Raw genomic sequence first — 26,946 nt, 5'->3', positions numbered from 1 at the left:
AGCTGTGGAGTGAGTCAGCCCTTGTTGAAGCTGATGCATAGAGCAGTCGCTCTCTGTAACACTGAATGAGGCAGGTCTAGTTACAGCCGCGGTGGAGGAAGCAGAGGATGCTCATGATGGGCTGGCAAAATGCGAAGAACTGGTGCAGGAAGCTGAGTGAGAGGGAGCATCCGTGATGCTTGGAAAAAGCATCGGCATATCGAGCAAAAGAATAACCTCCCGATTTTCTTAGATTTTTTGTAAACAAAGAAAAGTGTCAAAGAGAAATGCATACTTGAATTTCTTCTCATTAATCAACCTGAAAATTGGCTATGACTGCACTCAAGTCAAATAGGTAAAAAAGGAGAAGCCCACAGACGGCAGTTTTCTCCCGTCCTCACACCTTAAGGGGAAGAAATGCTTTATAAAATAGTTTCCTTCACCAGGACCCATTTCTGAGAGCACAGACGGAGCTGCGCTCGCAATTCATTGTTTTCCACAATTAACTGAATGCTCAGAGGGGACTGAGGCGTTTACTCCCAGCGATGCTGCTAGCTGTACCCATCTACGCATCGGTTTTATTTCTGTCAAAGCTCACTAAACCTTATCCTTCTCCTCCCCCGGGCCCCTCTCCGGGAGCCCCCGGGCCGCGCCCGCCCTGAGGGGCCGGCACGCGCCGCCTCTCGGGGCCGAGCGCCGCCCCCGCCGCAGCGCAGTGCGGGGCCGCTGCCGCCTCAGCGCTCGGCCCGGGCGGGCGAGCGGCCGCTGGCCCGGCTCCTCCGCCGTGCCGGGACAGAGAGAACGCTGTCTCTCAGGTGTGCCCAGCTCCCGGCAGGTCTCCCGCCAGGCCCTGCGGGGCGCCCGCCGCCGGCTGGGGTGGGAGTCGCGCCTCAACCGAGAGGGGCTTCGAAATGGCGTTCGCCATTCTCCTTGCAGTCCTCTGGCGCTCAGAGCCGGGCAGGGGTTGTCACCTCTCTAGCGAGTCGCTGCTGGCAGGGCCTATCACTGTCGCCGGGAGCCGGTCTTGGCCCCAGCGAAGTCTGCTGTCAGCCCCGCGGACTTAGGCGGGGAAGGGAGGTGGCCTCAGCCCCGCTGAGCTGGGCCCTGGGCTGCCTGGGGACACGGGTGGCAGCGCTGTTAGAAGCGCTGCTGCTGAGGCTGTGCGGGTACCCCGCCTCCGAGGGGGCGACCAGCTGTACCTGTTTTTCCAAAATCATAGGTAAGGAATGCTCAGGAAAAAAAAAAAAATCTCCATGATTAAAAATGGCAGACGACACTACAAGGCAAGAAGTAAGTAGGCGTGACACGGGATTCAGGCCCTTCGGGACAAGGCCGTGAATAACTGAAGAAAAGTTTCTGTAAGTTCCCTAACTAGATCTGGCTCTAGTATATAGTATTTCCTTAAGCGACCTGTAGTAACTAGCGGACCATAGTATACATTGCAAATACTATGATAACACTTGATAAATTCATTTAAGCAAATCTTCCTCCTGGGTACATACAGGTATGCAATTATTAGCAAAAGAAAGGAAAGGTACTGTTATCCATAGACAATGCTGCACACAGATTGAGATAAGGTTAACTTAAAATGTCTTCCTATTTATTTCTCTGAAGTAGTGCATTTAGTTTTGTGAATACAAAATGGCTTTTAGTTTTCATTTTTAAAAGCTAGGTTTCTTACTTCATCTGCCCCTTCAAAAGCTGCACTCTGGAATTTCAATTTCATTGTACGGAAAACCAAGGATCAGTGTTTTGAGGTTTTCTGGAATTATTAGGTGGAAAAATTATGTTCTTGTACAGAAATTTCAGCATGATGTATAGTAATAGAGGTCACTGTCAGCAAGTTAGATGCAGTTACTGATTTTTTTCTGTCAAAAGCAGTAAATTGTATCTTAACCTACTGTAGTGTCTTGCAGAATATGTTCTGAAAACACATAAAATCGTTTTTCAAGACCCTTTTTATATTCCTAAGTTGAAGTCCAGCTCATTCTTAATGTCAAATTCAAATTGTAATGCAGTTAATATTCCAACTTCATATGATTTAATCCTTCAAATGTTAATCCAAGTTGGTGACATTGTAACACAAAAATGAAAATAGAATTCACCCAAGTTTTATTCAAACAATAAAAATGTGGCTTGAACCAGGCAGACCTATTTTTCCTTTGGGCTAAGATTTTCTTATAGTAATCTGGCTAGGAGTCAAGGTGGATATAGATTTCTAAAAGCCATTTCAGACCCTTTTAAAAATGGAAAGTCAGTTTAAGTGCGAATGGATTGTTTTAGAAACAGCGAAAAGATGAACTTCTGTGCTGATATGTGCTGCTCCATGGTGTTCCACGGTTAGGAAGCTGAAGGAACATTATCTGCAGCACTGTGTTTCTGCACATTGGAGAGAGGGCCACTGGGCAATTCCTTCCTCAGCATTATGGGCTGCCCTGTTCGTCTATGTGCAAAGTGAATTCTCCAGTACCATCCAAAATCCTCGATTAGAAGATATATTGTATCTATATTATTGACTTTCTAACTACAGAGAAGAGGGATTCAGTTAGCAGTGCAGTGGCTATTTGGTTGCTTTAAGAACTTGCAGGACTGGTTTTGCAGTGTTTTTGCCAAATGTTTTCTCAATAAAAAGTTCATTGGACAAAGACAATGATTCTTGCTGTGCTAATGCCTGGAGAGGCTCACTAACAAGGGACTCCTGAGTGCAGGCTTGTCTGGGGAAGAGAAACATTTTGTGTTACAAAAACAGAAGTTACTGTCATTACCAGCCTTCTGGCCACTGAGAAACTGGAGAAGGGGGAGGGTAATGAATTAAGTGCTGATGTACTGCCATGCTGTGAGAGTAATCAAAGAACATTTGTGTATAGGAAGGGGGTTTGAAGTCCTGAAAGTTATCATAATGGTTTACTTTTGTTCTGCTTAAAGATTTGGTTTTTGTTTGTGTTTTTTTTAACCTTGCCCTAGTTTTGTCATCTGAACACACATAGTGAGATACATTCTGTGCCTGTAGCTTCTCTTTCATTAGTTTTTCCAAACTTCCTGCTCCTAGAAGTGAATTTTCATGATCCAAGGAAATACAAGGGAGGAGGGCCTATGGATCAGTAACAGAAAAAGGAGAAGAAGGAAAAACGCCTCCTACAAACCCTGAGCATAACTGGACAGATGAACACTAAACTTTTTACCAGTCTACTCTACAGCTGAACTTCAGTAATGCAGAGCCAGGGAACAGAAAGATGTCTTGGGCTTGATTGCTGTAGGGAAGTTGGGAATGCTTTGCACCTGCAGGAAGAATCAGCATTTCATTCAATAGGAATTTTTCTTTTGTTGTTACTGTTCTAATTTTTGTGAGTTTAAACTGAACTGTACTGCAGCAGAATAAACAAGCTGCAATGGGGCTGGCAATCATCCAGGACACAAGTTCAGCGTGGCATTTTTAGTAAAGACTCCTGTATTACTCATGAAAATATGGAGGTGTATTCCTCATAGTGCTAACCTGAGGAATCCAACATGAGGACTCATTTGCTGTGATGGATTATGTCTCTGCTGTTTGATAAAGCCACGTAGCTCCTAAAAAAGAGAGGGCTGATGGGAAGAAGGTAAGGGAGCTGCAGCAGGAAATCTAAAAGGACACACTGAGGATGATGTCACCCTTGGGGGGTTACTGTGTGCAGCTGAGGGAAACATCCATTCCTCTGTGGACAGTGGGGTGACTCTTCAGGTAGAAATGGAGATGGATAAATAAAATGCATGAAATCAATCTTCTACTAGTTCCTTCCTAATTTGTTATGCTTTTCATACATCTTTCACATCTCTGCACAGCTTTTGTTTTGAGAATTGAACATGTGACATAAATAGTGAAGAAACACAGCACCACATCAGAAATCTGGAAAATAATTTGAGAAACTTCTGTTGTTTATTTGTGCAAAATCACTGCAAGGAATTTTTCCCTCTCTGGGAAAGAGAACTTCTCTGAATAATGCATTGTATAATGCCATACATGCTTTCCTGTTGCCAAAGCTGAAAAGCTGTATGGCTGTAACTAGAATAGCAGTGCTCTGGGATAAATGACTGACAGTGTAAGGCTGAGCTTTTTCATCTGAGTGCTATACAGTAGGGAAAAGCTCTGCTGAACACAGCTGAGAATTGGCCTGTGGTAATGGCATGTGCTGAGGGGGGAGGAAGTACGACATTTTTCATTCACTGGTGCTGCTGCTTTGTAAGGAACAACTCGTGTTGTAGCTTCTTGCTGACTGGTCCTCTTTTCCTCCACCCCTCATCTAGTTTCTTCTTCAGACATGGCCTCTATCCTGCTGTGTGGAGATGGAGTACTGACACTGTATGTGGAAAAAGGAGACATTTGCAGAACTACATGTCTGAAAACAGTGGACTAAGCTCATTTTATAATATTTCTTATGAAATAGATGAAAATTCAGGAAAATTTATTCATCTCTTGAAGCATGGTAGCATACTGACTGTGGAGAGAGGTGCATTCAGTACACTGGGGAGTGTGGAATATTTTCAGCCCACTTGAAATAATGGCATAATTACTACTATCAGTCTCTTCAGCTGTTTTCCTAATATTCTGTGTGGACTTTTTTGTTTGTTTGTTTTGCTTTGATCTTTCTCACATCACATACACTTTCCAGAATATACAAGAAAATTTCATGTCCTTCAGTCTCATGCCACTACTGTGGCAGAAATAATAGTGATTTGTTTACCCTTCCGATTCACAGAACAATGCTTGCAGTAACCTCTGGAGATTTCTGTAGTAAGCAACCTGAAACATTTGAAAGGGATATAATTTTCAGAGGGGTCAGTGTTCATGGCTGAAAGCTTCAACAATATATTAAGCTGAGCATTTTGGTGAGAAAAAAAAATCTGCTTGTATTTAATCTGAGCTGAATTACTATTCCCACCTTGTGTGCAATGACTGAAAATAGTGTATTAAATAGCAAGGTAGACTCTATAAAGCAGATAGTATCTCTGTTAGTAAACACGTGCTTCCTGCCTTGTGTGTACCTGGAATTAATATTAATCTCTGTAATTCAGGAACTAATTGTCCATCTTCCTTTGTATCTAAAGGTGGGAACCAGCCACTTTACTTTTGGCTGCCTGCCTGTGATTCAAACCTGGAGGCAGTTGAGATTAAGGTATAAGAAAGAAAGGTGAATTCCAAATAAGGGGAGGTATTTAAGTAAGGAAGTTAAATCTCTTGGTCCCAGTTTCCCAGAGGCACCATGCAAAGACTTTCTTTTCCTGAGTGATCTTCCCCTCCAGGCTCCATATGCTGGTACTATTTTCTCATTGTTGTGAATGTCAGTTTAAATATGGATATTCACATGTAGATATTCACATTTGAATACTTAAAATGAGTCCTATGTCTCCCACCCCTAGAATTAGGAACCTAACATCTAGATGGAACAGTATGAAGTACCTGGACAGATAATGTAATTTTCTGAAGGCTGTCCTAATAATTAGTGTCTGCTTCATGGCATTGAAAGTAAAAATATGAATTCTGCAGAACAGAATATAGAGGAACTAGAAAATTCTCTCTTGAGAGGATAAATCAGCATCAATATCTCCATTTGTCCTGGCAAGATTTTTTATGTTGGTTGGTACTTTCTAGTTGCTATCAGCAGTATCCAAAGACACAAAGTTATGTAAAAGAAGTTCCAGCCTTTGCCCAGATATCTGTATCTTTCATTCCTGCTGTGCTGTGCCATATTAAAAGTTAATTGGGTGACCCAATTTTAAACCTGAAATACAGTATGAACCTAGAGACCATATCAGTGCAGTTGTAAGTTGCTTGAAGAGCATATCTACGATGTTTGGTACAAAAAGCTGGAGGCTAAAATAGTGTGTTGGAAGCACATTAGCAGTTAATGACTGAAAAGAGAGGTGACCAGTGGAATGGGAATGCATACAACCACCATATAATAAAAATCAGATTTTCTATTTTAGTCAAATTCTACATTGTGAGAGACTGGGATAAAGACAGTTTTAGGGACTGTGTTCACCATTCCCCTACATTATAATAAAACATCATCCTGCTTCTTTCCATATGCCATTTGGTGTTCAAAATAGATCAGCTGAGCTAAGTTTCCTTTACAAACTAAATCAGATTGTAAGCTTTGTATTTCTGTTTCATTCATCATGTGCTTTTAAGGCCTCCTCATGTTCTTGTTAATAATTCAGCCTTTGTCTATTGTAGGTTTATTGCTCAGAGAGACAGTATATTTTGCTGGGTTGAGCATATGGCTAACAGGAGCTATGTCAGGTAAGGAATTCAACCTGTAGTTTTTCACCTATTCTCTTTTGTTGTTAGTCAGTTTTGGAATAGAATTATAATGCAGTCAGGTTTGTAACAACTGCTAGCTCGGGTAGTCTGTTACTTTGAAATATCTGGAAAAATGCCAGAGATCTCAAGTGTCTTTAAGACTGTCAAGCTTTTGCTTTTTCTGTTTCATGTTGCAACAGATGAGAGCACAGCAAGTCCTGAAGCAAACCAGTTTAGGTAAGAAAGTTTTTAAATGTCGTCATCTGTGGCACCCTGAAGAAAAACTAAATGTGTTCTGAGTTACTTCCACAAAATAGACAAATCCTTGTCTGATTCTGCTAACATGTCATAATTGTCTTAGAGATGTCAGCTGGTAGCTGGGGACTGTTTTTCTGCTTGGAGTTGTATTTATTAATATTTTTTTCTTTCTCATGTAATGAAATTAAGCTAGTGAACTGGGCAAAATAGCTGATTCCTCATTTCATTTTAATGCCAAGAGCAATGTGAAGGTTACGGAGAACATGTAATAAAATGTAACAGTTACTGACAGTTGTTGCTTTGCAATGAGGCCTTCATACTTTCCTGTAATAGCCCAGCTATACTTGATAGGTTGCACTAGAGGTGTAGTTTCATTCGTGAATATTCCCTAGGGGTAGAACTGCCCATGCAATTTGGGGCTTTTTCAGCCCCTTCTCTTTCTAGTGCTGTTCAGAAACTACTTGCTGAGGAGAGACTTTTGAACTGAGCAGTATGTGGCATGATGAAATACAAATCTCTGTGACTGGAAAAATTCTTAGGTATGGTTCTTAGGTAACTTTTTAGTCTCACCTCTGAAAGAAAATTCAGTGCTTAGTTTCTACAGACCTTACCTGTTGGCTTCCTTCAAAAGAGTGATTGTTATAAACCACACCTTAAAGGCTATTAATTTTGACTTATGGTTTTGTAGTGTTGATAGTTATGATGTGGGGCAGTGCCTAGAGTATTGGAGGAGGAACAAGCTTTTGCAACCTTGATACAATAAGAAAGGATGGATTGTGAAGAGCACAGCCTGTACTGCTTTCATTATAACTCCTGTCTGGAGAATTGACTCATGGTATACCTTTTCCTGCTTGGGTTCTTTGCCAAAGAAATAAAATGGTAGCTTTCTTTCTCATCAGGATTCATGGCCCTGTCAGTGTCAACCTATTGTGAAATGAAACCTGGGGATTTCATTATCAAAAATTTTAAAAAGCAAAATCAATTCACTGAAAATATTAATGCTGTAGGTAACAATTTCCAGCTAAGGATTTGCACATTGTAAGTGTTAGCTATTTTTAAAAAAGCCCAGAATTCTTGCATGGAACACATATGAATGTGTATAGTAACAAGAATAGCTCTTTTTAAGTCATTGTGATAATGGAGCTAATGACAAGACAGTTGGCACTGTCGCACTAAGGTGATCTTCACCCTTGCAAGACAAAATGTAGTTAGATTAGCACAGTTTTTGCAGAGATACGCAGTTATCCATGTGTATAAAAGATTTGACTCCTGTTAGCTAGCAGATGCCTGTGTCCTTGACAAAGCTGTTTTTGCAAGATAGATATATCTATAGAATGCACAGTGATTTGTAGTATATGCCACAGCTTCTTCTCCAAAATGCTTTGTGACTTGTAAACGTATGAATGTTTTTTGGGGACAAAATGGAGGATCTTGTGGAGTGCAGTGATGATACCTTTACTGGTAAGGCTGCTTTAAGCCCAAGGTGTATCAGATTGTCATAGTACCAAGTAAATCTTCTACTCTCTCCTTAACACAGTTCTGACTCTGTGACGTAGGTTGTACTGTACTTGTAAGTATGCAGTTGTGCCTTACCGTTGCTGCTTCCCAGCCTTTCCTCTTTCTTACATTTGGACCCAGGTCTGCAGGTCTCAAATAGAGCTTTTTAACTGCAGTCCTGCATCTCCTTGTTCCAGCTGTGCTATTTTCTACTTGTGACTTTAAGGAGATAGAAGTTTTTTGCAGAACAGTTTTTTAGGTGGACTATGTGTCACTAATAAGCAGCATATTGTAAATGTTTTGGTAAAGGATTTATAATATCCTACAGTGCGAGAGGTATCTTGCAAAAGGGAGGTCACTCGTTTTACCATGGGCAGCTTAAGTACAGCTGTAAGCAGAGACTAAGTAGAGATTTGAGATTCATATGGAAATTATGTGTTGTATGTAAAAATAGGTGCAAGAAGGTAGAGGCATCTCTGGCACTTTTTTGTGGATAATAAAGGAAAATGTAGACATATTTAAGGAACATTTTCTCCTGGCACTGGAATCTGAAACAACACAAAATGCTGCTTAAAACAGTTTGGAAGTGCTGTCTCCACTCATGATTTCCTGGGTAGGTATAGAACTAGAAGAGTGGTCCTGATCCCAAAGGCAATCTTGTCTTTACATTTGACTACTTATTGGAAAAAGAAAAATCCCATCCACTGTTTTGTTTCCTAAATACTTCCCTGCACAAGTAGAATTTACTGAACTCTTCCAGGTGAAAAGTTTCCTGTTTTCTAGTGGTGTTCTCTGCTACTTCTGCCCTCAGCTTAGGCATAGTGCAAATGTGGCAGAAAAAAGGAAATGGTTCATGGTAGTTCACTGTAAGAATAATTTGTTCTATTAGTCCTTGATGACCAATGCTGTTGAGAGTTCTAAATCTGTTCCATGGCCTTCTTCCTTCTACTATTCTGTTACCCAGCCTGGCATGGACAGAAGGGTAGACATGAACTGTGATTAATTTGGGCCTGAAAGACAGACAGGACAAACATTTTCAATAACTCTCTCCCCCTCTCTCTCTCCCTCTTTTTCTCCCTCTCTCTTTCTCTCTCTCTCCTTTTTTTATTGTTCGTAAGTATGTACAGAATATATACAAAATTTTAACACAAAGTAAGAATTACTATGAACAAGAAAAAATGGAAATGGAGAAGTAGCTTAGTGTGGTGCAATGATTTTTCAGAGTAAAGGTTGCCTGTAGGATTAAGGTGTCCTGAAGGTCAGTCCTCTGAACATACCAAGACTCTGGCTGATGGTAGAAAATTATTTTCATGCAAATGCTTAGCAGCTCACTGCAGATTTGCAGAATCTGTCATCCTACTGAGGCATTTGTTTTAAAAAACATTTTTTAAAGTTGTTATTCCATATAGGTGAGGGTTTCTTTCAGAAAAAGGAAAAATTGTTGCAAATTTCCCTGTCCCGGTTACTGCATACTTTTTAATACCTTAAAAAGTATTAAAACCTGGAGGTATATGGAGAGTGGAAGCTGTTCTCCTTCAGCGTTCTTCAAGTTTCCAATCTGTAAATATGTTACTGGACAGTCTGGATGTGAGTAATATTCACTGACCTCCTCTCTGCCATGGGACAATCCTGTCACATCGTAGTATGTCCATACAACTTGTCACTGAGCTATTTGATAAATCATTCTGTTTGCTCTACAGAATTGGTATAAAATCTGTTCTGAAAGAAAAAAAATTAAAAGCCTTATTTCTGATATTGAAAGAATGCAATATTGGCTTTGATAGCAGTTTTCCTGCATAAAGCAGGAGGAGTTGTAAAACATGTAGCGTGGGATGGCCATTTTCATGTCTCCTGGTGTATTTTTTACACTGTTATTTTAAACCTACTGGAAGGATGAATGATAGATATGATTAATCCCAATTCACTTGAAAGAAGAGGGCATGTTTGGTACATTTCTTGTTGTCTACACTTGTTCTCTCATAATTTCTGTCAGTAGTTACATGAATGATCTTTATAACTTGTATTTAGCCTGTGATATGGATATAAAGACCTGTCAGACTACCTTTTCCAATATATTTTTTTCTGAGGAAACAAACCTAATGTAAATGTCATCTGTGATATGAGCAACTGTAGCAGATGGAGCATTGAATTAATGGGTCTGAGAGGCCAGCCAGGAGAGATGATGAGATAAATACAGTAGATATAGTACATAATTCAGAAAACTTCCCGTGATTAAAAATAAATTCAAGGGAAAAGAGTGTATCTTCAAAAGTTAAGAGTATTTAAAAATCACTTTATCATTTTTACTTTTGGAAAATTGTTAAAAACCATTTACAACTATGTTAATGAAGACAATTCCCCATTAATTAAATTTAAAGAATATTTTTCAGCTGTTGATCTTACATTGTTTTGTAATGAACATTTTATATATGCCAAAGGGTAAGTAATTTGCTTATCAGCTGTATCTAGTATGATGCCTCATTGTTTGTGGTGAGACACTGTCCTAGTGAAGAATGATTATAAAATTAAACTGATTGCTGTATTGAACATTGTGTATATTGTCATCAATTGAGGAGGAACGACTGGTGTTAGATTAAGTGACTTGAATTTAACAACTGCTAATATATAGGAAAGTGATGTCAGTGCAACTCCCTTGCTTTATAGCTCCAGAAGCAATTTATATGCTGGCAGAAGGTTTGGAGGCTCTGCAGAAGTCAGCTAACGATAACCTAAAGAAATATGTGGATGATTCGTGTAAGGCTGAGTTGCTTCTCACTAGGGATAGTTTGACCTCTTTCCAGTTTCAAGAGTGAAGGACTCTGGTGACTGACCGTAATCATAGATATTGTAATGCAGAGAAACAAACATTTAATAGCTGGGCAAAAGGTAGTAATATGGTGATTTCTGATGGCTTAAGCTTGCTCAGCTGGGAACTTCACAGAAATCAGCAGCACTCCCAAGAAATTGTGTTTGGTTTCATGTTCCCTAATAGCAACAAATTGGCTGCTGTAAAAAGAACATCTGTTGACCAATCTGCCAAAAGGCCTTAGAATAGAAAATTCATCTACTGTCTGAGCTGGAAAGTGAGTGCTCTTTGTGACAGGCTGAAAGACTGGGAATGAAACATATACAAGGAACACCTGAGAATGCATTTTTGTGTACTTGTTAAATCAGATAAAGTGTTTTCCTTGTGAACAGTTGTGGTGAAGAATCCACACCCTCTTCCCCCTTCTTAAATTAGGGTGATTTTTCCACATGTAAAAATTCAGTGTCCAGGGGCACATCTTTTGCTATCTGATTTGTTCCACAAGAACTGAAATGGAAAAAACATCATTTTAGGCTTCAAGGCTATACTGTGAACAAGAAGGCTGCAATGATGGCATTTCCTTGAGGTATGGTTCTTGATAAAGTTGTCTTAAAGTTTTGTTGTATTTGCCTCCCCATGCTGTAGTGTAGCTTTTGTTCTTTATTTCTGATCTTAATAATACATCTGGAGAGATGCAGAAAACAGAGTGGTAGCGTGAAGTTTTAATGGTAAAAAACTACTGTAAGTTTTGGGTGATGCACATATATAAACTTTATTTTTCTGCCTGAAATATGGAGTCATCTTTCTAAGAAAATTTTAAATATCTCTAGTACTGTGTTGTACAGGAAAAGGAAATTATTAGGAGTGGTTCAGGAGACATTCGAAATTAAATGAAGGAAAGATCTTTGCTAGTCCTTTACTAACAGAAGTGAGAAGGCTGTATTCTTCCTTATTAAGTCTTGATGACAAATGAGTATGAATATTTCATTAGGCAGAAGAATACTTTGTTAGCGTTCAAACTTGGTCTTACTCTTGCATGAATTCCAGAGACATGCAAATCAGAATAATGTTATCATTTGCGGCAAAGACTAATTTTGTTAAATAATACATACTGAATTGCCAGGATTCTGTAGGAGCTGTCTATTTAATAGAAGAAAGAAAATTATTAAATTTGAAATTAGGTTTTAGGAGAGAGGATTTTTTTAAAAGCTGTCTCTGAAATAAGGTTCTACTTTACAGTGTGGCTTTTTGTAATTAAATATTGGTTGTCTAAATAATTACTTAACCAAGAACAGAATGTCCTTGTGGCCTCAAATGCTTGCTTATTCTATGTGAAGGAGGAAAAGAAAAAAATACAAAAAAGAGTTTGCTTGCCTTAAAATATTTGCGTAACAAGTTCCACACTACATTCCTTTTTATTTCAATGAATGTTTTCTGTAGAAACAGTGTTAACATAAGGAACGGACAATAAACATTCGTTTAAGAATCTGTGAACCCTAACAGTTATAACCCGGTAGTGCTGTAGCATGTGCATCTTCATTTGTCTTCCTTTTTAGAAGGTGAAAATAGTGATCATGAGAAAAATGTATCTGGCTCGTGTGTTAATAAGGCTCTTTGATCTCACTGGTTTTGCATCTTGATACACACTCAGGGATCTGTGGATCTGCAGGTTTCACTACTCATTGGTTTGAAAAGTGTGCAAGCTTTTGCATGTTATGAGGGAGGCTAGCAGAAAAAAGGCTTGAGTAAAGTACCAGTAGGCAATCTGCAGTGTGGGCTGGGCTGCCCTGTGAGGGCAGATGAGCCAGGAGCCATGGGTGCCAGTGAGGCAGCAGGCCCATGGCCACACCTAGCTGGGGCATCCTGTCAGGACCCCAGGCAGGCATGGGGACAGGCCCAGGGAGGGCAGCCAGTCAGGTGACAGTGCAGTGGCGGCCAGGCCAGTCTGGAGGAACAAGGCAGACTCCAGGTCTGTTGAGAAGTTCAAGTCCACGGGTTAGTGCCTGGGCCTGGATGAGTGCGGTACATGCTTGGGCAGAGACATGGCTGTAGGATAGCCTGGACAGGGACCAAGGATGATAGCCTCTGGTTAAATGCAGCTTCCACACTTAGACAAAAAGTAAATGCCCTGATGCTGCAAGCTTTTGCAAAATAGCTGGGCATTATTCTGGGCTCGTTGTTGTAATTGACAGGCAGTTTTACATGCTGATCGTTCTTCAGTCAGAGCTCACATGCCTGTCTGCTGCAGGTCTGTTTCCTCCTAATGTTTTTGATTCATGAACACCTTCATTATGTCAAAGTACAGCCCACTCAAGACAGGAGTCATTCTAGTATGACACAATCTAACTGTATGAATGACTTCAGTTGCTGACACAATCTAATTGCCTTGTCAAGGATTAATTCTGGATTTTCAGTATTTTCCTTAAGTTCTCTACCAGTGACCTATTTAACTTTTTAAATTTGCATAGTTCTCTCTTCATCTTTTGACAGTCACATTTTTAAAGTGTTTTCTTTGTACATGTAGTGAAACTCAAACCTGTAATGGATTTTGTTTTTATGTAGAGTACCATATGATTTTGTGACACTGCACTGCACTTCCTGCACTGTACTTCCTTTCTGCATCTTCTGCATCTAAATTAGCAAAACTGCTTTAGAATCTGTCATCTGAAAGATTTTTTCTTCCTTTTTCACTGACAATCAGTAGTTGAAGGTATAGAATGAACTATGGCTTACATCTCCTCGTTTTTTCTCCTCCTTTTTTATTCCTGGAATCTAAGAGGCCTGTGAATAATTCCTGAAATCAGTGTAGATTTTAGGTCTTGAAAGAGTTGTTGTTCAGAGAACAAGTCCATCAGAACACAGCTTTCCCTAACCTGTCTCTGTCAGATGGGTTGGTTTTTTCCCCCTAAAGCAAAGATACAAAATTGCAGTTTCAAAATCATTTTTCGTTTGCAGCTGACCTTTCTCAGTAGCGATGAGAGCACAGCAGCATGGGTAGTCTGTAACGTTGTTCCCTAATCTTTGCAGTAGTACCTTTGCTTTGTTACAGCATCCTTCAAAATAGGATTGCATGCTAAACCACTAACTTCAGCAACATTCATTATTATCACATGCAGCTTTTGTTAAAAGACTTGTTTAACTGTGAGACACATTTTGATTCCATTTATGTGTCTGCTTAAAGGATGGTTGTGAATTTACAACATAACAAATGTATAAAAAGTAAATGTTACCATTTAGAGAGGGTTTTTTTCCCTGAGGTTTGGCCATTTTCCAGCTAATGCTATCCTTCACAAAGGACCAATAGATTGCAAGAATTTGACCCAAATGAGAATAATAAAGTGTGTTACGGGGTAGGTGAGATTTTTCACATGAGACCTAAAGCAGTCAACTTTCACATGACTTTTCACAAGAGACCTAAAGCAGTCAACTTCTCCAGAATGTGGAAAGCAATTATTTGATGGACAAACAGATTACTGCCTTCTTAGATAAATTACTTCTACTTGGTGTTTTAGAGGTGCAGACATGGGTGAATTGCCCCAGAGACAGGGATGGATTATGAAGGGGGATATGAGCTGAAAAAGAGCTGTGAGTTCATTAGATAAGACGTTTCAGGAATGATCTGAGTCTAAATGGATGCAGACTTTTTTATTTTTTCAATTTTCTATTCTCTTTTGACTTTACAAACCTTGGTAAACTGCATTGTCTTATTATGGATGCAGTAAATAAACTCTTTTTCTAGCTGTTTGTGTTGACCTGGTTTGGATGCGGGGTGATATCAGTACAGCCAACTAACTTGAAGGAATTTGTGCCTGTAGACTTGCAATCCATAGGTGGTACTGAACTACTTTCAGGCAATCAGCAACCCAAAATATTTCTTAGATGCTGTAAAGATAGTGGAGTTGCACAAGTCAATGCACAAACCAATAACTCATTGTCTAAGAAGAGATATTTCCATTGCTGAAGAGGAATCTCTCTGCAATGCTAGTGAGAAGCCCAGGGATTGCAAAGGAGTATAGTTAGAGGATATTACCACACATTTTACAAATTGGAAGAACAGAGATAGAGATAAGTGAGAATTTTTTTTTCTGGGATACACATGAAAGTATTCTATCTTGATACCTTAGACTATTGCTGTACCATGCTTTCAGGAGCAGGTTTCTTCCACTTCTTGTTGCTTCCCACATAGTGGTTGTCTTCACTAATGTAAAAGTTGAGCAGACTGTTAGGTCCCCATGCCTCTTTGATAACATCCCATTTCAGAATTACTTCCGTTTGCATTAGTGAATTAACTGAACATATAAATATTTATGACTATATCAGGTGTCTATTACTACAGGAAATAAATAATTCATTATAGAGAATTAACTTTATACAATTGATAACACAAGGATATAAATCAGATATGGCAATTTCCAAAAATGCAGCACAATCTATTGTTTTTGCTGGAACACCCTCAAGTTAATATCTTGTTGATGCAACCATTGTTTTTCTAAGCTGGGTAACAAACCTTCCATTATGTGAAGAGTAGTGATGGGAGAAAGTCCATTTACAGAAATGTGAGTATAGTAAAAATATATTGACAGCTGGGACAATTTAAGGAATCTATCTACAATATGTAATTTCTGTTTGACATTGGGAAGGTTTTTGTGTAAATCTATCAGACTATAAGCATCATTTTGAATGTGGTTTTATTTGCCTTATTTGATATGGTTCTGTAGAATGGTTGAAATAAACTTTGCACCTGCCAAAAGCTAGAGGAAAAAAGAACAAAAGGAAAACAAGGAGGAAAAATTAAATTTTGATGACTGAGTAGCATTAAATAAAGAATTGGAAACTCAGTGTGATAAATCAATTATCGAACTTTAAACTTAAAGTGGGAGGCTGGACTTCAGTGAGAGGTTTTGGTCACATAGTGTGTTTGAAGAGGAATGACCTAGCAAGGCAGGCCAGAAGAGTAAAGGAAGGGGATTCTCATCAGCCATTTAGAAGGAAAATCAGCCTGTCTTTTCACAAAAAGCCAGCATGCTGCAGAGATCAGGAGGAGGGATTTAGAAAAGAAAAGCAAATGTGTTTCAGAGTAAATGACACAAGCTTGAAATTAGAGACTGGGAACTCCTGGTTATAGTGAGAAGCTGAAAGAGTTTGAGATGTCAGGAAGCTGAGACTGAAGTCTCATCCAAACAAGATGTCTGATGTTTTTATTGTTTATTTATGTTCCTTGCAATAGTTGAAGAAGTTTTCAGAAACCCTGTTAAGTCTGTGCATATATTTATTTCACCTTGCATATATATTTAAAAATACCCTTGCTGTGGAGCTGAGAGAGGGTTTCAAGGCATGGGAGAAGAAGCTGCCAGCATGCCTCTGTGGCTGAGCTAGTCTATAAAGTCACATGTCTGACAAGAGAAGCCAAAATGTACCTGCTTTGAGCTTCAAGGGACACTTACAGCAAACCGTGGGGCTGCCTCTGCCCTGGTACCTGGCAACAGCTGAAGAGGCTTCTGAGAGGGACATTGCTGTAATTGTAGAGAGTTGTAGCTTGGGATGTCTGCATAGCAGACACCTTTCAATACTAGGTATTATTGTTGAAAAGTACTAGTTTGTCCAGTTTGTAAATAGAACCTGAAGCATATATAAAATACGCTTTCTGCAGTACAGGAGATGAGTTCTAGTCAAGGGTATCTCTTGAGTTCTCCAAACTCCTAGGATTGTATTTGAAATTTAGGCTCTATTTGTAATGCTATCTTGTAAAATGAGCATCCTCATTACACCACATCACTCACACCATATAAAGATATCCTTCTTAATTGGATAATGTCAGTTTCTGTTTTGCTCATCATACTTTTATGGTGCTTCAAACTTTGTTGTTTTAGCAGGTACTCCCTGCTTAAACAGTAAGTTAGGAACTGGGGCTATTTGCAAAGGGTATCCTTACTAAAAGGGAAATGACCCACTGCCATATGAAGTGATAGAAAATGGCTGAAGGTGAAACATCGTTAAATATGTAATACATTATACATAATACATAATATGTTTCATATTGTCTGTGCAATCTAATCTACTTTTAGTCTACCTTAACTGATATCTCAGTTCAGTGCTGCTTGTGGTGACATACAACTATTTTATCTATTTTCTTTTTCTGTTTTTTTAAATGGTATCACAAAGTGTTTTTCTCTTTTGAGTTCTGAAACTCCCCAGTATTGAACACAGAGCTGTTACATAAACTGAACAGAATGTATAAAAGAAAACTAAATAGTTGCTAATGAACTGCTAAAGGCTGATTATTCCAGGTCACAGTTACTGTACCCAGTGATACAGCATTCTTACCTGTCATATTTTCTCTTTGTAAATTAAGTTCAGGAATTCTCTTAAGTTTCTTCCAGACCATCTGCAGCAACCCAAGAGTTAATCTGGGGGAGAGGCCAGTTTGGTACTTTATTTTGTGTTTAAATTCTATTCTGAAAGTTCATGGGCAATTTTGTTGTTATTAAATTGTTTCTCTTCAAGATCTCAGCTCTTGGAGGCGTTAATCTCCTTCAAATCCCCTGAATCAGTGGGAATTGAAATTGATTAGTGCTCCTCAGTGTGAAATAGCTGACAGGAGCAAGCTCTGAGAATTTTTGCTCTTGTCGGTATTGGCATCTGTTGTTTCTCCTGGGGTGCTTGTATCTTTTCACTTAATGGGATAGCTGAGTATTTTGGTGATGTGTTTTTGTATTAGTGGACATCAGGCCTAAATGTCAATTGTGTAGAGTTGTGTGATTAAGATAAATCAGATCTTTCTTATTGATGACCATATATCAGAATGTGCAGTAAAGTGGACCAAGGTCTAAATTACTCTTCAAATTTATAAGGCCAGACATTGTACTGGATTACTTTCTGAAAGCCTGTCTGTACATCCAGGGTTGCCCAATCCCAGGTGCAGAACCTGGCACTTTCCCTTGCTGAACTTTATATGATTGGTGATTGCCCAGTCCTTTAATTTGTTGACATCTCTCTGCAGGGCCTCCCTGCCTTTGAGGGAGTCAGCAGCTCTTCCCAGTTTTGTGTCATCTGCAAACTTGCTTAATCTCTCAGTCCTGCCTCTTGTCTGGAAGATATCAAGCCAATTGCTTTGTGGTTTTGCCTTGGTCTTTGTTACAGAATTCAGTGTACATGGCTATAGGCCCAGAAAGCATAACCCAAATAATACATCTATAATTTATTAAACTTAATTCTATAGAGGTTTTGCTGATAACTGCTCCTTGAAGATAGCTGCTGAAATAAGTTTAAAATAATGGATTCTATCTCATATGCCTATTATTATTTTTGAAGCCTGTTAGAGGAGAGGAATTATGCAAATTGGTGTCACACTAGGCTACTGCACACAAGCTGGTAATGCATAACAACTAGCTCACTGATGAAAATGCTTCATCTTAAGCAAGAAGTCATTGCCAGCACTAAGAGAGATTCTTCATATCATGATTAATAGTTTATTAGTTTTCTTATGGATAAAAGAGAGTATCTGTTCCTATTAAAATCTACATTAGAATAAAACTGCTGTAGAATAAATACTGGAGAATTATGGTGATGAATTATGATTGATTGCATTATACAATTAAGGTATATTGTGAAACAATAGGAAGATCCCTTCAAAATATTAAGTAGTTATTGCTCACTCTATGTGAATGACGAAGTGGCTTTAATTCTCCAGCTCCTGCTTGTAAAAGACTTGATAAATAGATCAAGCTCAGTATCAATTAGTGTCACAACAATCTTTAGCATTAATGAAGCGAAGCTGCTAGGATTGAACCAATCTATTTGTAGCTCCATGACTGCATCTTAAGGTAACAGATACTACACACACTACCGTTGTCTAATACTGGGCATGAGAACCAGTACATGGAACACACAGTTCTGTGCAGCACTGGATGAAACAAGCTCTCCTTCTGAGGAAGCTATCTTGGTGCTGAAGAATTCTCATATGCTTAGCAGGACAGAAATCCAATATAAGATAAGCTGGTTTCAGAAAATAGGTCACTAATGTAAGGTTGCAGTTATTTTATTCTGAAGTTTATCCTGCATCTCTCTTAGTTTTCTTCTTCCTCGTCCATACACAAAGCTTATCAAACTTTCTGATTGAGACTGCAGTGAAGAGCCTGGTTTTGGTCTGTGGGTCATCATTTTGTTGCAGCCCTTCAGCCTTCCATTTTAGCACTAACACATGCATTTTGTTTGGCCTGTTAAATTGCTACCGAAGGAGGCAGAGAAAACCTTCTCAGGTATTGATCCTTCACACATGGAGAGTGCACCTGGTAGTCACCTGATCTGGCAGCTGCAGTTTATAACTGAATGGGGTCATGGGATTATAAGCTTTATTTTAGTGCTGAGTTCACAACTTAAGGTGGAACTGATGTGTTAGATGTTAATCATTTGTAACTGCTTTAATGTATTTTGCTTGTTGGAATACTATTTCAATAGCTAATGTAAATAGCAATTCTGCAATAGGAATACCACTGATCAGAACTGATTATTTGAGCTGTTCTTCTTAACAGGCTTTCAGATATTTGGATCTGGTCTTGGAAAATAATTTCTGCTTAATAATGTTTAATTAATTTAATAATCATGGTAACTGACTAGGTACATTATTCAGTATTTGGTCCTTGGAGTTGAAGATATGGAACTGATTAATTTGCAGTCAAATAAATGTAATGTATTGTAGCTCTGTGTAAATGATCAGGGGCTTTATTTTCAGTACTACTCAAATTTCAGTAGAAGTTTTTGTTGATTTCTGTTTTAGTAGCAAGATACTCTTTACCTCACAGAATAAGATGACTCTCAAAAATACTTGGCTTACCATGTGCAGGAAATGATGTTTTGCAATAATTTGATTCTCAGCAAAGCATTCGGTCTTTCATCACTGAATACAATTTTCTGTGTTAGTCCCAGTTAGTTTCTTAAATACACCGTGCCTACCAGAAAACCTTGGAAGTGTTATTTTCCATTAATAATACATTGTGCTAATTTTGTGAAAACAAATTGTTTGTTTTTTTTTTTTTTGCATACTGGCAAGAAGTATAAATTTGTTACACTAGCCATTTCTGTGAATTATGCAGATGCTTTCACCATTTTTTTTTCTGAACATTCAATGTCAGCAGTGATGTTAGGACATTTATGTTGAACCTGAGTGAAACAGTCTTGAGGTTTTGTGAGAAAGCCCTTTCTCACAGAAGACTGTATCCAGATTTGACTGACAAGTAGATATCCCCCAATAAAATATTCCTACAGTTTTCATAAAAATTTTTGTCAGGCGAGAGGAATCAGTCTCTTCTGAGGAGTGGTATAAGTTGAGTTTTGTTCTTTATACATTCTGTTTGGTTGTTTTACCCATGTGCTAACAGTGCTAGCTACAGATACTTTCTTTTGGAGATACCAGAGAAAAGAAAGAATGAAAGTTATTATTATGGTATCTTGGGTAAAAGATGCAGGTTGATCAAATTCATTATTTTAACTTCATGAAACAAGTTGCTTTTTAGCTTTCTTAGTTTTGTGAATTACTGTCTATAAATCTTTCCATTCTCGTTAGATTTCAGCTGTTGTGCATATTCAGTTAAAGGAATTCAGCTATGGAGACCAGAATAAAGCATATTGTAGTGTTAAGATCTTCTGAATGTGTGGTTCTTGCAGAAGTTGTTGGGTTAATACATAACTTTTCACTGTATAAATAAAAAGTGAATGGCAGCCTTTGTTAAAACAAGGATGTTTTAATTTCTGAAGCTTAACAAATCAGGAAATAGAAAAAGAAAATCACAAACTTACTTCACAACTTCAGCCATTCCCCATAATATTTGCATTTTGTGGTGGTTTCAGGTTTTTTAAATCCAGATTTTACATTATTGAAGATATAGCAGATACTGTTCTTTTGCTTTTTCTTATTGTAAAATAATAACTTGTGTTGTAGGAATGCAGTGTAAATGCAATGTTTGAAATGAAGTGTTTGTAAATGAAATGAAATGTTTGGATATACCATTTTAAGGGTTATAATTTTCAGAACAAGAGCAGACAATGGCATCGGATTTTTTTTTTTTTTTAAGAAAAAATGTATCCACAAAAATTGCTCAGAGGGACATATCATAATATTGTGTTGGTACAAAGAGTGCTATGCATCATTTTCTGGCAAATCTGTGTGATAGGGTAGTTGTTATAGTGACAGAGAACTTAATGTCAATCTGTCTTTGTTTTCCTTGTAAGGTTGTATCAAAGCTATTTCCAGTCTATTCTCCTCTCTTTCTTTGCACGTGAATATCTTTAGCATTTTACTTAAAGCATTAAAACCATTGTTCAATACATTGTTGTGTTGGTTTTTGTTGTGAGGTGCAACTGTTCCCATGTTTGTATTCTCCACCACACCCACCCTGCAAACAAACCTTGTTCTTCAAGTTGGCTTATCTTGAACGCCTGTCTGGCAATCTCCAGGGAACATTACACAAATTTATGGAAAAGCCCTGACATAGCTTTTTAAAACCAGAAATAAGACCTCATTTCATGAGCTCTCTTAATTCAGTTGTATAAAATGTTCATTAAATGAGTGTGCAGTAGAGGGAGGGGTGTATTTTGTCAGAACTTGTTAAAATGTGTTTGGAATGGTGCTGCATGTGGGACAATGTTTGAAGCAAATAATACACTAAAGTAAGAAAAGAGAAGCGGTCTCCAGTGTTTTCTTTCCATTGAGTGATCTTACATTTCTGTCTGGTTTTCTTTTGTGATTCTATCTGTATTTCTTCTTAAATTAGGACAATATTTGATTTCTTTATCATAAGATACCTTCTTTAGTACCGAGTTACTTAGGGCTTCCCACTGTATGTACATCTGCTTTATTTTCCAGGAAGCCATTGTATGGATTGTTTCAATATAATTCCAGTATGATTGGACTAGAATCATTAGCTGATCCCTCAGATACCTGGGAAATTATAGAGACTATTGGGAAAGGCACTTATGGTAAAGTCTATAAGGTTGCTAATAAGAAAGATGGAAGCTTGGCAGCAGTAAAGATTCTGGATCCTGTCAATGTAAGTAAAAAATGTTAAACTGTAACTTCAATGTTAATTTAAAAGAATTCTTAGAGATGAAATGTAAATCAAATATGTAAGATATTGAGAACACCCAGAAGGGAACAATTTTACAGAATGCATTTACAGAAGGAGTTAAGTACCAGCAACTGAACGACAACTTAGAATTTCATCATCTTATTTGAGGACAGTGTTTGCCTAGTTTCTGTTTTAGGTCTATGTAATTCTTGTGCTACAAATTTAGTTATCTTTGCTTGGAGCATGCAAATTATGAGAAGGCAGAGGCATTCCTCGTAGGGCCTACTGTAGCAAGGAAAATACAAGATGCTGATAACCTTAATGTTCTTATTTTATTCTGTGTACTCCCTTAAGAATTACTTTTCCCATCATATAAACACAGTGAACTTTAGGATATTTTAGAGTTACTTTTTATAAGCAGATAATAATGTGAGGCAATAATTAAGATAAAAAGAGAAGAGCATATCCCGGATCCTCAGAGGTAGTTCTGTGCCAGCTCTGCTTTTAGTGGATATTAAATGCCTGGCTTCCCATGAGAACCAAGGCCCTAGTTTTCAATGGAAAATTTTACTGGTTGCTGTTCAGGCTGGATCAAGCTGGAGTTTGATCATGACAGCTGGGCTAAAATATTTACTAAAAAATGTTATGTTTCTGTCATCAACCACTGCTGAAATTCATCATGGTTTTCTCTTGTATGGATGGATCTGAAGAAGGCACTGGCTTAAATTTTCTAGTAGCCAAGTCTGTGCAGAAATGAGGAAAGTCTGAGCACTTAAGCACTGTTCTGAGTTGTGGCCTGTGTGCTGGTATAAACATTATTTTGTAATTGTCACAGAATTCTTTCATTAACAAATACCTAGTAACTTTTTCTTATTTCACAGGTGATTGTTTTGTCTTTCATTGTTTCTGCTATATGTCTTTGGTCATAAGAATGTATTTGGTTTTATTGATGGCCCCTTTGAGGCTTAGTGAAATGGTTCTCTGTTTAGTCCTATCTGATGACAATAGAAAAAGGAATAAGTCAAAGGTTCGTGTATTTACATTAGCTCACATGTTAAAAACATGCGTGATTTAAAACAGGTTAAAAGTCATACATGTGTGAATTTCTTACTTAGACAACTGAACAGAGTTAAGTATAATTTTTAATTTTCTTGTTAAGTATATTATGTAATGAAAGAATTCTTGAAGAACTGTGTGATTTACACAGGTTTCACTTTTTTGTGTGTAAGAAGAGCACAAGTGGGACAATTCTATATGCATTAAATGTCCAGTATAATGTGCTTTCAGCTGCATTAAGGTAAAACTACTTAAAAGTACAAATTAAAAAAAATGAGTTCTTTTTATCCATGAGAGTTTGTTCTTGCTTTATTTAGAGTCACTGTCTTTATATGTTCTGTATGTTTGTGTTTTTTATTTAGGATGTAGATGAAGAAATTGAAGCTGAATATAATATTTTGCAGTTTCTTCCCAATCATCCTAATGTTGTTAGATTTTATGGGATGTTTTACAAAGCAGATCAATATGTGGGAGGACAGCTCTGGCTAGTACTTGAGGTAAAAACATTTTGACAATATTACATCTTACCTTAGCATATGTGGTTGAATTTTTGTTTGTTACTGCTAAAAGAGTCACAGGTTAAAAGAGTCTTGTCTCTAAAGATTCATTAAGCACCAATTGAGAGAATTTTATGGAACAAAATCATCATATATTCTGAAATAAAACTGAATGTAGAATTTGAATAAGTTGTATGTGTGTGTACTTTATCAATTAAGTATGTGTATTTCAGGTGTCTTTTGGTGCACATAATCCAAAGTTTGGAAGAAATTTGACATTATAAAAAATATGTTTTCCTTGTATGGAAAAATTTATTGGACAACCCAAACTATTCCGTGCCTTGGAATTTACAGATTTATGTATGCATGCTTAGCAGTGACTTGTGATATTATAAATTAATGACTAATTTTCAGTAAAACGGAATATACAAAGTATTCAGACTTTGATCCCTGAGTCTTTGATGAAATACGTTCATTTGATGTGTGACTTCCAAAATTTGTAATAAAAAGGTGGGCTTTTTTTCCTTTAGGCACAATTTTGCCTTGTTTACTCACTACAAGCAGGACTTTACTTTGATAAATGCTTGTGATGAGGAAGGGTGGCAAAGTGGACACCTAAATTATTTTTACAATTATACAAGTCTTGGAAAACTGTAAAGCAAACTTCTCAACCTTTTCATATAAATGTGCATCTCTCCACGTATTAAAGTATTACCATTAGGTATAAAGTAGTAATGAAGGTTTCAAATTAATTTTGTTTGAGGTCTTTGCTGAGTTTCAAGAATAGTGTCACAGACAGGTGCAGTAGTGTTTGTGGGATATATTTTTGAGTCAGGCATTCATTTACCATATCCTACCAAACAGCTGTCAGTCTACTATTTTTCCAACCAGCTTGGGTTTTTTTGTTTTTTTTTTTTTAATTTAGGGCATACTTTTAAATATTTTATCTGTGGGCTAGAGATGAATTTAGTATAGTCTGTCTAAACAGAACATTTAATGCTATAAAAGCAATACAAAGAAAACTTTAGCTTAATGACTTGTCAGCAAATGGTTAACCATGGGAAGAAAAACATGCAGTTTCATGTAAATACATTTGATAGTTGATATTGACCTGAATGTTCCTACAAATTTATGAAAGATAAGAAAAACATTCCCTGCTAACAAATTAAAAAATAAAGTCAAATTCCTACAGAACTTATCAACGTTTTAAGTGATGAAAATTTGCTTCAAGGTTCTTTTCCGTTAACTCAAACTTCTAGTCTAGTGCAATTTTTTTTTGATGCAAGAAGTTAGTAATAAGTCAAGGAAAGTATTAGCATATAACAGAAATTAGTGGTTGAATTGATACGCAGTTTTTCATAAAAGCCGTTTGAAAGATGCAGATCTTAAGAGTTTGTATAACTTCATACGATTCTCCTTATTTATGTTGTGGTATTTTAAACTGATAATATTAAATGAACTTGTGTTGCAATGCATGTGATTCTCTGGCAGAAATTGGTAAGGGGTCTGGCCACAATACTGACATAGAGGAAAATTCAGCAAAGGCAAGGCAGTCAATTCTCCCATCTTTTTTTGGTCAAACAATTGTGAATATCAAGGTAATTAAAGGAAAGAGAGAGGAGAAAGGATGGATATCAATACCTGCTTACAATGGTATGGACAGTAAACTTAAGGTGTGGAAGAGAATATATTTTCAAAGTTCTAATTTTACTTTTTCTCCTCCTCTTTTGATGTTTAGCAGCCCATTAGTTTAGCCCATTAGAAAATGCTTGCAATAAGCTGCTTCTCTGAATTAGAATGTTTCTCTGTTGTTGACAGTATATGACATCAAATCTGAGTATAGAGATATGGCTTCTGTCTATTTTATATTGCATGCCATCAGGAGCATTGGTGAAGTGAAAGTTTAAAATGACTGATTTGTTTCTTCCCAGTTATCAAGAGCATTAGTCTTTTCTGTCTGGCCTATGCACAGAAGGATTTTTTCAAAAAGACAATGCATGTATTGTGAAAATACTCAAATAATGTAAATTAGATTTATGAATCCTCTTTTAACACTGAAATGCAATCCTGTTCATATTATTTTTATCTTTTTTGTTACGTTTTATAATTTTCAGTTTTCTCTTCCCTCCCCTTACTCAGGCTGCGGTGATTTATATTAACATCACCAGTAAAATGAGTTCTGTTGTCCCAGACTTGTGTTGTAGCACAGTTTTGCATGGTAGGTGTTTATAGCCTAAACAAGTATGTTGAGTAACTGAGGACTTGTCTTGCTTTTTTTCCCTCCTCACAACTCCCCCTTTCCAGCTGTGCAATGGAGGTTCTGTCACAGAGCTTGTCAAAGGCCTGCTGAAGTGTGGCCGAAGATTGGATGAAGCGATCATCTCTTACATCTTGTATGGTGCTCTCTTGGTAAGGATGTTCACTGGGCTTGTAATGACAGCAGAGGGTGCAATTCACTTATTGCATGCATTCATTTTCCATTTATAGAGTGTGGTAATGTGAACAGTATTACATGGGCTGTTAGAACAGCAGGGGTTGTATAAAGGCATGTGATCTGGTGGACAGCTGTTTCTGTAGGGCGTTTGCAGATTTTCTTCATTACATTCCCTAATAGCAGGGTAATTGTTTTTAAATAAGGGAATAAACTTATTTTTGTTACTGCTGGTGTATAGGGCCTTCAGCATTTACACAATAACCGGATCATTCATCGTGATGTGAAAGGGAACAACATTCTCCTGACAACAGAAGGTGGAGTCAAGCTCGTTGACTTTGGTAATGACCACTTCCCCTTTGTTTTCTTGATACATGCAGTTTAGCCAAAGGCTCTGTTTACTTTCCCCTGGGAAGGCAGAATATCTCAGCGAGACTTTTTCAGAAGCATACTCAGAATTATTTTAAGAAGGAAAAATGCAAAAGGAATCTGATTACAGCAAGAACTAAAATTTTAACTAAAAACCAGTCATAGAGTTTTAATTTTTAAAAGCTTAAACATATTTAATAATTACTAAAATTCTGAAGCTAGCATTTTATTTACAAAGCTCTTTTGCATTTCAGAAGAAATGTCAGTTTCAGGGCAGTTGTCCCCCTAATTTAAATTTAGATATTCTGTCTTTTGCATATGAAAAGGAAACATTCTTTCTGAAATGGCTTTTGATAGCCTTAAGCATATTTTTTTCCCCTCTGAGCAGCAGGTAAAATAGTCCCTTGGGTCCAAAACCAAACATCCATTTAATTTGTGATTATTGCTCTTAGATATGAACATTGCCAGTCTGGATATGTCATAAGAAACGAGGGAGAAAGGCAGGGAGGATGGTAGAAAGGCACTTGGCAATAGGTTTAAAGTCAGTTCAAATTTAATTGTTTTGAACATGCACTTAGAAAGAAAAAAAAAATGCTTTTGTCCCTCAGATATGTATGCAAGGGAGTGGACAATTTTATTAAAAGTAACAGAAGCAGATCATTAGTAATATGATTTATTAATGAAACCATATAATGCATAAAGTAATCACCACT

General features: G+C 37.6%; 1 protein-coding gene across 10 annotated transcripts in view; it reads left to right on the top strand.

Annotated features, from left to right (window-relative positions):
• Positions 1 to 682: 682 nt before the first annotated feature.
• The window catches only part of MYO3B (myosin IIIB), a 226,599-nt gene continuing 200,335 nt past the window's right edge, over positions 683 to 26,946 (top strand). For 7 of the 10 annotated variants that reach the window (XM_053981864.1, XM_053981861.1, XM_053981866.1 and 4 more), the window contains exons 1-9: positions 683 to 794; positions 1,199 to 1,337; positions 5,062 to 5,129; positions 6,191 to 6,256; positions 6,457 to 6,493; positions 21,679 to 21,862; positions 23,299 to 23,433; positions 25,738 to 25,842; positions 26,106 to 26,205. In XM_053981864.1, coding sequence (XP_053837839.1) covers positions 6,250 to 6,256; positions 6,457 to 6,493; positions 21,679 to 21,862; positions 23,299 to 23,433; positions 25,738 to 25,842; positions 26,106 to 26,205 — 568 coding nt within the window. In that variant the 5' untranslated portion in view covers positions 683 to 794; positions 1,199 to 1,337; positions 5,062 to 5,129; positions 6,191 to 6,249. The remainder of the gene's footprint in view (positions 795 to 1,198; positions 1,338 to 5,061; positions 5,130 to 6,190; positions 6,257 to 6,456; positions 6,494 to 21,678; positions 21,863 to 23,298; positions 23,434 to 25,737; positions 25,843 to 26,105; positions 26,206 to 26,946) is intronic. The other 3 variants (XM_053981862.1, XM_053981865.1, XM_053981863.1) reach the window with 3 other exon arrangements.

The sequence above is a fragment of the Vidua macroura genome, chromosome 7 (genome assembly GCF_024509145.1).
Source record: "Vidua macroura isolate BioBank_ID:100142 chromosome 7, ASM2450914v1, whole genome shotgun sequence".
In the NCBI taxonomy this organism is placed as follows: Eukaryota; Metazoa; Chordata; class Aves; order Passeriformes; family Viduidae; genus Vidua; species Vidua macroura.
Note: the sequence above shows the minus strand (reverse complement) of the source record. Positions and strands in the feature narration are given on the sequence as shown.